This window comes from Octodon degus, unplaced genomic scaffold (genome assembly GCF_000260255.1).
Source record: "Octodon degus isolate 3935 unplaced genomic scaffold, OctDeg1.0 scaffold00071, whole genome shotgun sequence".
NCBI classification, from domain to species: Eukaryota; Metazoa; Chordata; class Mammalia; order Rodentia; family Octodontidae; genus Octodon; species Octodon degus.
This window is the reverse complement of record NW_004524647.1, coordinates 2,956,155-2,969,659: the sequence shown is the minus strand read 5'-3', so window position 1 is coordinate 2,969,659 and position 13,505 is coordinate 2,956,155. Positions and strand designations below refer to the sequence as shown.

General features: G+C 42.3%; 1 protein-coding gene across 1 annotated transcript in view; it reads left to right on the top strand.

Annotated features, from left to right (window-relative positions):
* Positions 1-13,505, top strand: part of Itga9 (integrin subunit alpha 9) — a 392,948-nt gene that overhangs the window by 59,632 nt on the left and 319,811 nt on the right. Inside the window, exons 6-9 of the mRNA XM_004635243.2 lie at positions 1,888-2,017; positions 4,290-4,375; positions 6,584-6,652; positions 12,863-13,000. Of these exons, the coding sequence (XP_004635300.1) occupies positions 1,888-2,017; positions 4,290-4,375; positions 6,584-6,652; positions 12,863-13,000 (423 nt within the window). The remainder of the gene's footprint in view (positions 1-1,887; positions 2,018-4,289; positions 4,376-6,583; positions 6,653-12,862; positions 13,001-13,505) is intronic.

Sequence of the window (13,505 nt, the reverse complement as noted above, 5' to 3'; positions counted from 1 at the left end):
ATTGCTTATTCAGGGGTTCCATCATTTTTATATTCTGCTCTATTTTTTTTATCAGTGTATTCTTTAGAAGCCCTTACTACTTCTTTGATTATAGTTATCACTACAATTTTTAGTTCCAAAATTATTTCTGGTCTGATTTCTTCTATACCTTTCTGCACTTGTTTCTTTACTTCCAGTGCTGTTATTTCAGGGGTGTGATTTCCAGTTTCCTCAGTGCTAGTGTCTTCTGCATTTGTACTGGGTGGACTCAGGACCTGAGACTGCATTTTATTCCTTCTCTTTGTCATTTTGTATACCACTGTCTTCTGACTTTTCGTTTAGAGCTTAAATAGAGTTATTACCTTAGCACCAGGTCCGGATCTACGAAGTTCAGATTCCTCCAGGTGGGTGTTGCTTGCTCCTCTTCTTCCTGCTCCAGCCATTGGAGTTGAACCCTTTGTGTCACTCTGGCAAGATGTTCTGCTCCTGAATCAGCTGGGTGGGTCTTGTCTCTAGCCTCTTTGCAGGGAGTTCTGCTGAAGGGTTCTATGCTGGGCCTGTGCTTGGTGTCTATTCAGGATCCAGTGGGCCCCAGGCAGTCTCATTCACACACTAGGCCTGTGCTCTGGGTCAATTCAGGACCCTTGGCCCCGGGTCATCTCACTCATGTGCCGGGCCTGTTCTCTTGGTCTATTCAGGATCCAGTGGCCCTTGTTTTAAACTTTAATGCAGATGTTTAATCCTCTTGTGGGCAAAGTCATGTAGCTTTGCATGCTGACTTCCTCAGATAATAGAATGATTTGGAGCATTTAGGATTAGGTGGTTTTGTAGTGCAAACAGGCTCCCTGCCCTATGGCCGATACAAGGACATTTTCCCTAATCTAAATGCTGAAAGCTGTGCCTTTTGCTTTCTTGAACCTGTTTTTAATAGAACTATAGTCTCTTGCTGCCTCTGCTCTCTTTCTAGTTTATGTCCTTTCCCTAGTGGGCCTCTGGAGTCTTTTGCTTTTGTTCTTCTCAGTTTGCAACGGGCTGCAGTGGTCAGAAAACCAGACCTGAGAACCATTCCTGAGAACAGAGAGCACCTGAGTGATTTTTCCTCTGCTTCTGGCATATAGTTTTTGCAATGCTGATTTTGGTCACTGTTTTATTTCTAATGTGCATCAGGCACCTGGTGTTAGTGGAAGTGGGGCTGGAGACCAGGTTAGCTAAGCTAATGCTTTTTATAAGTAATATTCCCTGGAATTCTGTGGTTTAGAAAAATGTCAATTGTTTGCTGTTTCCAACTTGTTGGTGTGAAGTCAAAATTATATACAACCCCCTCTGGATATGGTGGGGACCTGGTATGTGTCACTCATTCTGTTCTCTTATTCAGGCAGTTATCTTCATGTCTTTAGCTGGGTAATCCCAGGCCTATGACAATAAGGCTGGAGAATGATGATTTGCATAATTGTACTGCTAATTTCTGCTGGTTTTTGAAAGGAGCAGTTAATGCTTCAACTTTTTTCTTTTTTAAAATTTCTTTTTGCTTTTTAATTTTTTAGATAACTTTTTTGTTGGTGGTGTTCTTTTTTTTAAATCAATTTGCAGGTTTTTGTCTGGTAACCTAAATTAATTTGAAGATAACACCATACAATATAGCAACCATTGTTGAATTCCTATTCCTTTGTTTAATGAAATTTTATACTGTTTCTAATACTTTTTTACTATTTTATATTTTTTGAAAAATGAAAAATATTATAATAATGCTGTAGAATCCGGTGATGTATTTATAGGTAAGATGATGAAAAAATAGATGGTGAAGTACATTGAATTTAATTCTGAGTTCTTTGTTGTGACTGTCATGCTCACAGCATCTCCTAACCCATTCTCTGGCTTCCCCATTTACCTTTGGATTTCTCTCTGTAGGAGCTGGTGGTCATGGGTGCTCCAGGGTCATTTTATTGGGCCGGAACGGTCAAAGTTCTGAACCTCACAGACAACACATATTTTAAACTGAACGATGAAACAGTCATGAATAGGAGGTACACCTACCTGGGTAAGTAACTGGGGGATGACAGGTGAGAAAGGGGAATGGGAGCCGCTGACACAAGGTCATCAGTTGTTGCTTTATTGATGGGAAGTTGGCTGATTAGTTATTTTTTTGCTGGAGCCCCTGAGCCTCTAGCCACACACAGAAGGCAGGGAAGAAGGCAAAGAGGGAAGTGAGTTAGACCTGAGTGGTTTATTTCAAAAGCAAATAGTTTGAGGCTCTAGGGAAGCAATTACTTTATTTCCTCATTTTAGCAGTTACTCATATTCACGAGGTCGGATCCAGGTAAGTGGTGAAGGATCTTAGTTTTCTTGGAAGCTTTGGATGGGGCCTCTGCTTCCTGGTGACCAGTCAGAGTAATAAGGACCAGTAATGCTCATGACAGATGGCATCCTAATGCTGAAGTTAAATTAAAAGGTGAGGAAGAGTGCTCTTATTTTGGTAAACATTTTTAGCGTTCTAGAAAGATGATATTTATATAAATATCAATAGCCGTCAGATAGCAGTTGTGTTGAGCCAGGGCTGTACCCACTTAAGAATAGAGATAGGCTGTCTTTGCTTAGTACATAAATGACTATTACAAGGCTCAATTCATGCCCTAATTGCTGTACTTTTGGGCTGAAAATAAAGCTAAATTTAGGAAAGCCTAATAGTGACCAAACAGTGCTTTTTCACACTCACTGCTTATGACTTAAATCAAGGAAATGTTTTCCTGGCCCCTTTTTGTATAGAGTTGCTGGGAATTTCCTTATTAGGTAGCAGTAGGGATTTGGTGACTTGTCTTTTCCTTTATGGTTCCAAGTGGTGGCCCAATAGTGCAGACCCAACAATATTTTTACTGAGTCTTAGATATTTGTCCTTATGCTCATCAAACTGTTTGATGCTATCATTAATTAAGCATTTACTCTGCACCTGGTTCTGTGTATTACTTCTTTTAATTCCCGAAACAACCTTGTAAGGTAGCTATTATAATTGTACACATTTTAGAGGTAAAGAAACTGAAGTACAAAGAAGTTATGTGCCTGCCCAGGTGACATGTTCCATAGTAGTAAAGTTGATGTAAGCCTCTGGCTTCTGATGAGGGGCTCAGTGCTGAGCCGTCTGTCCAGAGCACACTGCTGATACAACACCTGTCACTGGCACTGAAACCCCGAAGAGGCTGCTAGCACCTTGAAGTGGGATTTTTGTAACACATTCCCAGGACCTGCTGTGGTACCTGGTGTATAAGTAAAAACTCAACGTATGTATATAGAATCAGAAAATGTAGAAGATGGCCCAGTTTGGATGGTGACAGGTCCTGTGGATCTTGGGGCTTACGGTTTCTCTGTGTGCAAAGCAGGCCCTTAGCTGTCACTCATGATTCTTGGAGGTAACATGAACCTCTAGGCTAAGAGAAGTAAGCCACGTGGAGAAGCAAGATGGATCATTACATGGCAACAATTAATATGCATCATCACAGAATGCAGCCCACAATTATAACATAAAGGTTTGAGGGTGATGAAAAGGTTTAAGGAATGTGTGGCCCCCTGGCCAGGGTTTCTGCCTCTCACAAGAGTGCTTCAGCCTTCTAGGAAGGTCCTTAGAAGGCAGAAATCGTTTTGATTAAGCTCCGATGCTTTTCCCTTAGTTTCTGGATCTTTTTGTATTAGATTCTTGACTATCTGATTGACTGTCCATCCATCATGCATTCTTCAGCAGTATAAGGATGTCGCATAATGGTTAGCAGCAGGGACTATGGAGTCACACAGATTGGGCCCGAGTCTTACTGCATGATCTTGGGGATGTTGTTTGGCCATGTTTTGTCCATTTCCAAATTCACAGAACAGAATGAATCATAGCCTCTTCATAGAGTTGTTACACTTAAAGTAGTAATGACACCCAAAGACATATGCAAAATATTCACAGCAAATTTAGTCATAATTGCCTCAATTTAAAAACAAATGCCCAGGAACAAGAGAATAAAAACATACGATATTTATACAACAGCCTGTTACTCAATATAGAGACTACTGTGCGCACCAAGGCAAATCTAGTACCTGTCCCAAAGAAGACATTCAGGAAATAACGCTTTTTTGTCACGGTGTCGTTTTTGTGTTTGGAGCCATTTAAGCATGAGAAGACTGATGGCTTCCATTTGTTCCCTACTGAGTTAAGTTTCCAGGATAACAGCAGTGTGATGTCCAGAGCAGGCACATGCTTGAGAACCTTTTTCTTTCGGTTTATTTTGGTTTCTCCCATGAGCATCTTCATCAAGCCTGTCCTTATTTCTAATGTTCAGGTTATGCAGTGACTGCTGGCCGCTTCACCCACCCATCCAGCACAGATGTGGTTGGAGGTGCCCCACAGGATGAAGGCATTGGAAAGGTGAGGAGACACAGGACTGACAGAAGTGGGGAGCATCTGCCCCATTGTAGAGGTTTACCCACTCACTGACTTGCCCCTGAATGTTCTAATAGGTTCCTGGCAGGCTAGTGATACAACAGTGAGGACACCTTCCAAATCACTTTTGAGAATTTTTTCTTGTGAAAGTTAGTGAAAATGTGAATGCTGTTAACACTGTTCATTCTCTGCACATTCTCCTCTGAGACCCTTGCAGTTGATTTGGGGTATGTGTTATTCTATAGGACTATTCTTTATGGTGCTTACCTTCCCAAGCCCTTTCAAGATTTGACTTTGGCTTCATGGAATCAGATTAGTTCCAGGTCTCTTTGTTTTCTTTAATTTTTATTAAAAAATTTTTTTGAGACTGAGTACTGAGATTACAGGCATGTGCTCCAAATGTGTATAGAAGGTTTTTTTGTGCCTGAATTCTCATTTTCCCAGTCTAAAAAGGAACAGTGAGTTCCCATGACTGGTGGAACCCAAGGCTGCGTTGGGAATATGTCGGCCTGGCTTTTGGTAAGTATCTGCCCAGAATGTAGACCAGACCCCATGGATACAAGGATGAATCCTTTGGGGAATCATGACCTCTTAAATTGTAGAGAACTATGCTTATTGATTATTTAGCTTCAGGGTGCAAGAACTCTGGTGGGGAAGATACAGATGATTCAGGAACCTGTTTTTAATAAGCTCTGTAGAGCTTGACGAGAAAAACTGGACAGTTGTGTGAACCACTCTGTGCCCTTAGGGGCTGGCCTGTGATAAAGCCTGCTGTACCTTCCATGGTTTAGAAGAGTGGCATCTGGTTTCTAAAGAGGCCCTGGTGCCCTGAGATCACTGTGAATGGGAGCTTTTGGCCAGAGTATCAAGAGGATCAGGGAGCTAATGAATCCAGCTGGCTGGCATTGTTGAAAAATATTTATGTGGGTCATTCCTGTGGATCTTCAGAGGTAGAAGTCAGGAACTCTCTTATTTCTGGAGCATGTTCCTTTCTTCTCTAGTGCTGATGGTATGGAGAGAGGTCCTTTAACAACCGGATAAACCAAGGCTGTAAGCAGATGAACTTTTGATAACTTCAAGAAAGGGTTGTGTTTTTCTGAATCGCATGATTTCCTCTAAGTGGTGGAAGGTAAAGCACTATGCACATTGCTGATATGATGGTGTCTTCTGGGGAGGAGCTGTGTGCCGGCAGCACCATGGTGCTGGTGAAAATGCCTGCTTCCAGGTCCCAGTAGTGCAGGAGCTCTGTACTTGGAACAGTGGCTTTCTTTTTTTGCCAATTACAGAAAATTCAATTTGATTTTATTGTTTCTCCGTAAGATAATCGTGATGACTGCACTGTCCATGTCAGGTCTTAGGACAGGAATGATATTTATAACTGATAGAGGCAGCCAGAGGGAGTCCTGGATCCAGTTAACAAAAAAGAACATGAGTACACTTCTTTTGGTTGCATGACCTGAGAGGAAATGAGGAAACTGGTCAGAGGTGATGAAGTTACTGACTGTTCCACACTCCCAGGGATTAGAGCTCACACAGACTTGATATTTAAGGATCCCAGAATGGGCCTCTGACCTTAATTTCTGGTATCAGAGTACAGAACCCTTTATGCTATGATGGCTGTCCCTGTCCCAGGGGAGGGTCCCCTTCTCTGTCTCTCATGAGATAGTCTTTCTGTAAACTGTAACTTGAAAAAGACCAGTGAAAATTTTTATAGGGAAGGAACTTTAGTTTTAAATGTTGTAAATTTGCATTTCCCAAATTAAACTTATATTAATCCAAGCAGATTCTTTGGTTATAATATATGTGGAATCCATTTGGAAGACTTTTTTTTGTCTAAATGCCTCTTTGCCTTATAGCTGTTAAAGTTTTAAATAATAGGATTGAATAAACTATTTTAAGGAAGGAAACTATGTCTAAGAGTTGAATTGCTGGCTAATAATTTGGATGCTTCCAGATTGTGTATGATTCGTATAGATTCTGTGGTTCAGGAGTAATGGAGGTAACTTTCACTTCAGGATTAAAGCACACTTTCCCACAAGGTTGTAATGTGAGAGTTGTACTTACTCCACTAATATCAGCTGGTGTCAGCACAGTTGCTATGTGCCTGGCTGTTAAATAGGACTCTAACAGGATGCTGATAAATGTTTCTGGTCATTGCTTTCATCCTAACTAGATTTTGTTTTTATTCCCCAGGTTTACATTTTTAGAGCTGACCGAAGATCAGGCACGTTAATTAAGATTTTTCAGGCATCAGGTAAAAAGGTGAGCTTCTTGAAAGAAATGATTTTATGTAGGCGGTGAGATCACGTGGGGATCAGTTCCTGTTAGAAAACCAGCTTAGAGAACCTACTTGTGCTCTGTGTTTACATGATGGTTCCTTGCATGCTGGTGCTTTCTCTTTCTTAGCAATCTGTATAACTTGCAGATTTTGTGGGAATCATGCTCATTTTAGAAGACGTCATGTAGCAAGATGAGTACCCTGCCAAATTCTAGCACAGCATTTAGAAAGGTGGTCACAGTTGAGACTCCGTCATCCAAATGCGATATGCTCTCTCCCTCTGCCTTTCTCTGCCTCTTTGTGCCCTTGCATCTGTCTTGCACAAACACATCTGCACTTCTAGAGACAGCAGGAACGGTGGAGTGCAGGTAGCAGATCTGTTATGCGTAGGTGACTGCGTACTTCTTGTCCCTATCTTATCAGCCCACTGCTGCCCTCTCTTCCTGTGTTCTCAGACCACATATTGTTGCCAGGGGGACTGCTGTCATAAAGAAAAAATCTGAACAAACCCCCCCCCCCACACTTCCTCTTAGAAATAGCTCAGGAGGCTACTCTGCCATTAGTCCCAGAGGAGATTTATCTGCCTGTGTCATGTGTACCCTCTCCCTAATCTCTGTTTCCTGAAGGTTTGTATTATACTATACTGTACTCTAAAATTATGCCAGTTAGGGAGTCTTCTGATTAATAGGCAGGATTTTTCATGGGCCACTCAGCCCTGCACTGTGTAGTGAGGCTTAAGTCAGCAGGGTGGTGTGGCCGAGATTTTCTGCCCTATAAGCCACAGTTTAGGTTGGGTGTGTGTGCAGGGTAATTGGAGGCTGGATTTGGTAGAAGCCTTGTGGGCTCTGAGAAGCAGCATCAGATGCCCAAAACATGGGAAGGAGACCCGGGAAGACAGTAGAGTGGCAAAAGGTGGTTTCACTTGCCATTCTCTGAGACGAGGGGGAAAGCCACTGCTTTCTTCCTTGGCTATGTTTTTCCTGCCCCATTTTTTTTTCCTGCCTTGAGTTAAATCTGCCTTATGCCAGCCTACAATTTTTCTGGGCTGTTAGGATGGCAAACTGTATTCTGAGCACCAACGATCTCACTTTTTGTGCTTTTTTTTCCTGCTTTTTTTTTTTTTTTTTTTTTTCACCTTCAACTTTTTCTTTTTTTTCCTGCTTTTTTTTTTTTTTTTTTTTGAGACAAGGTCTCACTAGATGGTCTAGTCTGGCTCTGAACACCTGGACTGAAGTGATCCTCCTGCATCAGCCTCTGGAGCTTCAGGCATGCACCACTGCAATTTTAGAAACCTTAATATTATGTGCACTTAGTGTATAATTGCCGTAATCTTTAGAATTAAAAAAATGTTGCACTTACTTTCATTTTGCATTTCTCCTCACGCCAGTTCTGCCTTCCCTGGGAACTGTGCTAGCTTCTGTTATTTTAACATTTCCAAAACCCCAAAGCAACAACATTGGGACTGGGAGCAATTTTGCAAAAAAGGCTTTCCAAGCACTCCTGAAGTTAGAGAAGAAATAGCTACTTGCCACTTGTGATACAAAGGGTCCCAGTGAGTACAGAAAGCCTGAATACTCCCTGCCTAACAGCTTAGACTTTTCTCCAAAAAGCAATACCTGAATAAACGTGTCTACTGTGGAAACAAATGCCCTTCCTATGTCAGGTTACCTGGGTTTGAAAGCATAAATTAAAAAGACTCTGTAGAGCAAATTGTGGGGCAGAAACACTACTGTCCCCCTGTTTTCTGAGCTTCTTCCTGTTCGCTGCCTCTTCCTCTGCCACACCCTGTCACCTCTGTCCAAAACTGGCTCCATCAGTGCCTGCTGTCCTGGTATAATTAGCAATGATTGTGCCTTCTCTTTTTAGGAGCCATGGATGACAACTTCCCTGGCCACCATCTGAGCCCAGCTTGGGTCAGGTTTTTCGGGGTGGATTTGAGAGTGGACACAGTGTGGTCAAATTCCAAGACAGCTATGTGCACCTGTGGGGTTGAACACTCTTACTGTGACAAGTCATGTCAGGTTCCCTGAGGTGGAGACAGAAGGCCTAGGCATCTTTCCCTCTAGCTTTCTACCTCTGTACCTTGCCTTTACTTTAGGATACTTCTTTTCAGAATCTTTGCCTTGTCCTGCAGTTACCTCCAGCCTGCCACACCCTGCTAGCCCTCTGACCTTTACTTCCTTTTTTTTTTTTTTTTTTTGTATCTTAGGAAAGGGCCTACAGGGTGTTCAGGGTCTCACTACTAGATTAGACTCTTCATGATTCTCCTGTTTACAGCACCTCAAGTGCTGGGATTACAGGCGTGAGCCACCATGCCCAGTCTCAATTGCCATCTCAGCGCGCCCTGGGGGCTGGGCCAGCACAGCACAGCAGGCCCGGGGATCAAACCCCTGGCCCCTGTGTCAGCTTGCAGGCGCTTTAATCTGCTGAGCTATTTGGCTGTCCCTTTTTGGCCTTTACTTCTTATCCCAGTACCTCCTTTGAGGTGTTTTTTTTTTTTTTTTGATAGAAAAGGAATCATTATTTTTTTGTTGTTGTTGGCAGAACCTGGGATTGAACTCAGGCCCTTGTGCTTGCCAGGGAAGTGCTTATTCCACTGAGCCATCTCCCCAGCCCCTTCCTTTGAGTTTTGATATAGGCCTTTACCTCCCTTTGTCTGTCTTATTCTGCTTTTTGCTAAAGAAATAAGATATTTTTGGCTCTCTGACTTCTCCACTATCTCCTTGGGAGAGGACATGACCCCTGACTTTCAAAAGATGCCTTTAGGTTTACCCCAGTTTTGGAGCCACACACAAAGAGGAGGGTTGCAACTAGGCAATCACGAGTTTACTTCTGTTTTTGTTTGGCTGGCATTTGGGCAGAATGTATCTTGGCTTTTCATTAGGAAGGAAAAACACTAATAAAAAAAAAACAAACTGGTTTTGGTCTTTATTGATTGACATCTTATAAATAGAACCCATAAGAAAATATGTGTGCAATTCAGACATTAAATGAGACACACTCCTCTGTACTTCTAGGCTGATGGGAAGTCATGGTCCAGGGACCCTCACCCTAAAGCATGCCATTGCAGTATTGAGGTTTTACTGAATTAGCTGAGTGTGTTAAGTGTTTGTGTTTCAAAAGTTAGGAAACTCCACATACAGGGATTTTTGATTTTAACACCCTAGAATATTCCAAGTTAAATAGCCCATTGGAATGAAATAAATAATTCCTGTGGGGCTCAGCAAGGGAGAGCAGTGCTTGGCTTTGTTCTTAAGGGTCCTACACCAGTTTTTATTCTGAAAGTTCAGATAGGAAATTGTCAGGGCCACTGAGTTAGTGCCTGGAAGCTTGGTTTCTGTCCTTTCCACCCTCTAGGATTCCAAACCTCCCCTGTGACCCTTGAGAATGGGTGGTTGGCTTTGACATGTGTCTAGGAAGCGTTTCTGAGTGGCCGCTATAGAGTCCTCCAGTGCCAGCCCTAGCTGCGGGAAATAGATGGGAGCGCTCCCACCTCTCATACACCCCTGAGTCATCTGCCAGCATACCTCAACAGCAAGAGAAAATGCTTGTTCAGGTCAATAGAGCCAGAGCACTTCTATTTGAAAGCCTTTATTTTAAAAACATAGTGCTTTTTTGTTGTTGTTAAAGGTGATAAACTGGCAGCTTTCAGGGAGCATATAGCCTGCAAAGTTTTTGTTTGGTCTGCATAATATTAATTAATCATTTTTATTATGCATTAAGTTATCAGCACTTAAAAATAGGTATTTCAAACAGAATCTTTTTTTTTTTTTTGCCTTACTGTCTTTATTTCCTTTCCATTTTGGTGGAGAGGGGACTATTATAGAATAGGTTAAAGGAGTACGCTAATGTTTTGTTGGTATAGTAGAAAAAAATACATGAAAAAATGTTATTTTTTTGTTGTCTCAGTGTTTATTCATTGTATAAGATTCAGACAAGACATCCCATCCACAAACACTATTAGAACAAATCTTATTCATTGAATTAAGAGAATGTAGCTATATATCTATCCTAACTATTTCTTTTTTATTTTTTTTTTCAAACCAAATTGGTAGGACAGTTTCAATAATTAACACATTGCATACATTCTTCCTAGTGTTTAATTGCTGTACAAGATGTGGACATGATATCCTACTTATACTATTAGAACAAATCCCTCTATTCATTAAGAGAATGTAACTATATATCTATTCTAACCGTTTTGAATACACAGATACAAAATAGACATTCATCTGTATCTCCTTTTTTGTTTAGTTCCGTTATTTGAATATTATAGGTGTGTTAACTCAGCAGAATATTCTAAAAGAGTCCAGTAGTCCATAATAGTATTGGGTTTTCCGCTTCACTGGCAATGTCAGAAATTGCTGACCTGAGTCCCTTACAGCTCAACATAAGAGCGTGTCTTTACTTTTTATATTTCGTTTTTATACTTTTCTGCTGGATGGTTAAGACCAAGGTAAAGCAGGACCTATGCAACAAGAGTTGTAGCTTGTGGATCTGATAAGGTCAGTGAAATCCCCTCAGGATTTATCCTGAGATCCTGTACCTCAGATTTTAGAACCTTTGTCAGTGTCAGTCATGTGGATGAGTCACAGCCATTGCTTGGCCAATGTGCTCTCTGTGAAATCCTGAGAGAATGTTTTCTCTCCATGTGACTCTCCTTAGGCAAACGCTATATCATCGATCACTTTCCTCTTTGGCCCCATAATCTCCTTGATCAGAAAATTTGGGACACTACTGAGTTACGTGATGTTACAGTACAAGTTCTCGTATGTCCTGAGTCTTAAGTGACTTGGAAGGCTAGGGCCAAAATGTTGGCTTTCCTTGCAGCCCTCCTTTTTCTCTAATTTTGGTCTGCAAACTTAAGTTGTTAACCCTCCAGAAGAGAAGTTTATTGTTATTACCATACAACCTAGGCTGTTCAGCTTAACCTCACTCTCTGTCTGAATATCAAACATCTTAGGCATAACATGGAGCAGGTAGTTTTCATCAAGTGTTGATATGTTGAACTTTAAGTCCCTACAGAATATGAAGAAAAAATATTTAAAAATTAGAATATGTGTTAAAAAGTAGGCATAAAAATTATATAATTTTTATGTTTACACGTAAGTCCAAAAATCTAACCATATACAACCTTGAAGCAGGACAGACCCACAACATTCCTTTTTATGTCTCCTGCCTTCATTCACCACCCTTTTCTTTTTTAATGATCATCTACCCACAAGACAGCGCAGCAGCAACTGGCAGGTCATGACAAGCAGCCTGTATTCAGAAGACCAGAATGACAGGCACTCCTAGCATGAACCTACTATTACAAATTGCCATCTCAGTGCAGTTGCTTAGTTCACAGGCCAAACAGAATCTTTGAATTTGGCTTCTGTTGTGGATCAGCCTTCCTTGGGGCAGTAGAGTTGCAGCTGGGTAGAAGCTGCCCCATAGCCGGGCCTGTGTGCTCCAGTGTGCCACGGTCTCCACCATTCCCTGTTGCCACAAGACACCAGAGAAGCATCACTTGCTATCTGGAAGCACGCTTGCACTGTTATTTTTCTTATATATGTTTTATCACTTGCCTGAATCCCATTGGTATTTGGGTTTGAGACCCCAGATTTAAAAGATATTGGGTTAAGCTATGTTTAAAGAGCCAATATAACTGGCTCTGTTCCTGCACCAGTTGTATGACTTTTACCTTTTCATGTCACTTTACTTCATGCCTTCCGAGCCAGTCTTTAGCTACATACAGGTCAGGGGGAAGGTACCCTGTTTCCCAAACAGCGTTTCTTTTCATGTCTTCCTCGTGTGGTACAATGTCACATTCCTACTTGCTTGGCCTTGTCAAATGCTTGATATACAGGCATTTTTATCATGCTTTTCACCTGGATTTGTAACCTCAGCTTACATTTTTTCAAAACAGTACCCCATTCTCCAGGGATTAGCTTATTGACTTTCTCCTTAATAGGACTCCTAGAAAAGGGGCTCTTTGAGTCCCTCAGCTTTGGTCTCAGGGTGCTCGGAAGGCACATGGGTTCTGGGTACGTCATGCTTGCTTGGGCACACTGGTAGGTATAGTCCACAGTGGGTGCAGCCTTGGAGGGGCCAGGAGCAAGTTTTTCTGAAGCTAATGAGTCAGAGTGCTGTGGGCCCTGGTGTGTGAGGGCAGACACTGAACACTGTGTTGTGACTCAACTTGGTTGCAGATGGGCTCTTACTTCGGCTCCTCCTTGTGCGCAGTTGACCTGAACAGGGATGGCCTTTCGGACCTGCTAGTGGGGGCTCCCATGTTTTCTGAGGTCAGAGATGAGGGGCAGGTCACCATCTACATCAACAGAGGAAATGTGAGTATGATGGGTGATGTGGGTTTGGGGTGGGGGGAGGCTGGGGCATTTATCCAGCCAGGACTGACTGAGCACCCGCTCTGTGTGCACACGAGGCCACCTTACCTGGAGGAGGTGAAATGGATTCCTTGTTGCTGTGGAGATACCTCATGGTCTGCTAGTGGGAAGTTATGTGCAGGGTCAGAGCTGTGAACATACAGAGGCCAAGAAGAGACCTACAGGACAAGTTTCTGAGTGCCGACTGTGTATTAGGCACTGTTCTTCCTGCTTTCTATGAAGGTGTCAGTGAGATATGCACATGCTCTCAGGGACTCCAGTTTTCAGATGAAGAAACTGAGGCCCAGAGAGGTTAAGTCGCATTGCCTAGATCACCCAGCTGGGAAGGAGGGAGGTTAGGATTTGAATCTGGCTTTGAAACTTGCATGCTTTGGGTTGGGGAGATAGCTCAGTAGAGTAAGTGCTTGTCTGGCAAGCACAAAGTCCTGAGTTCAATCCCTGGTACCAC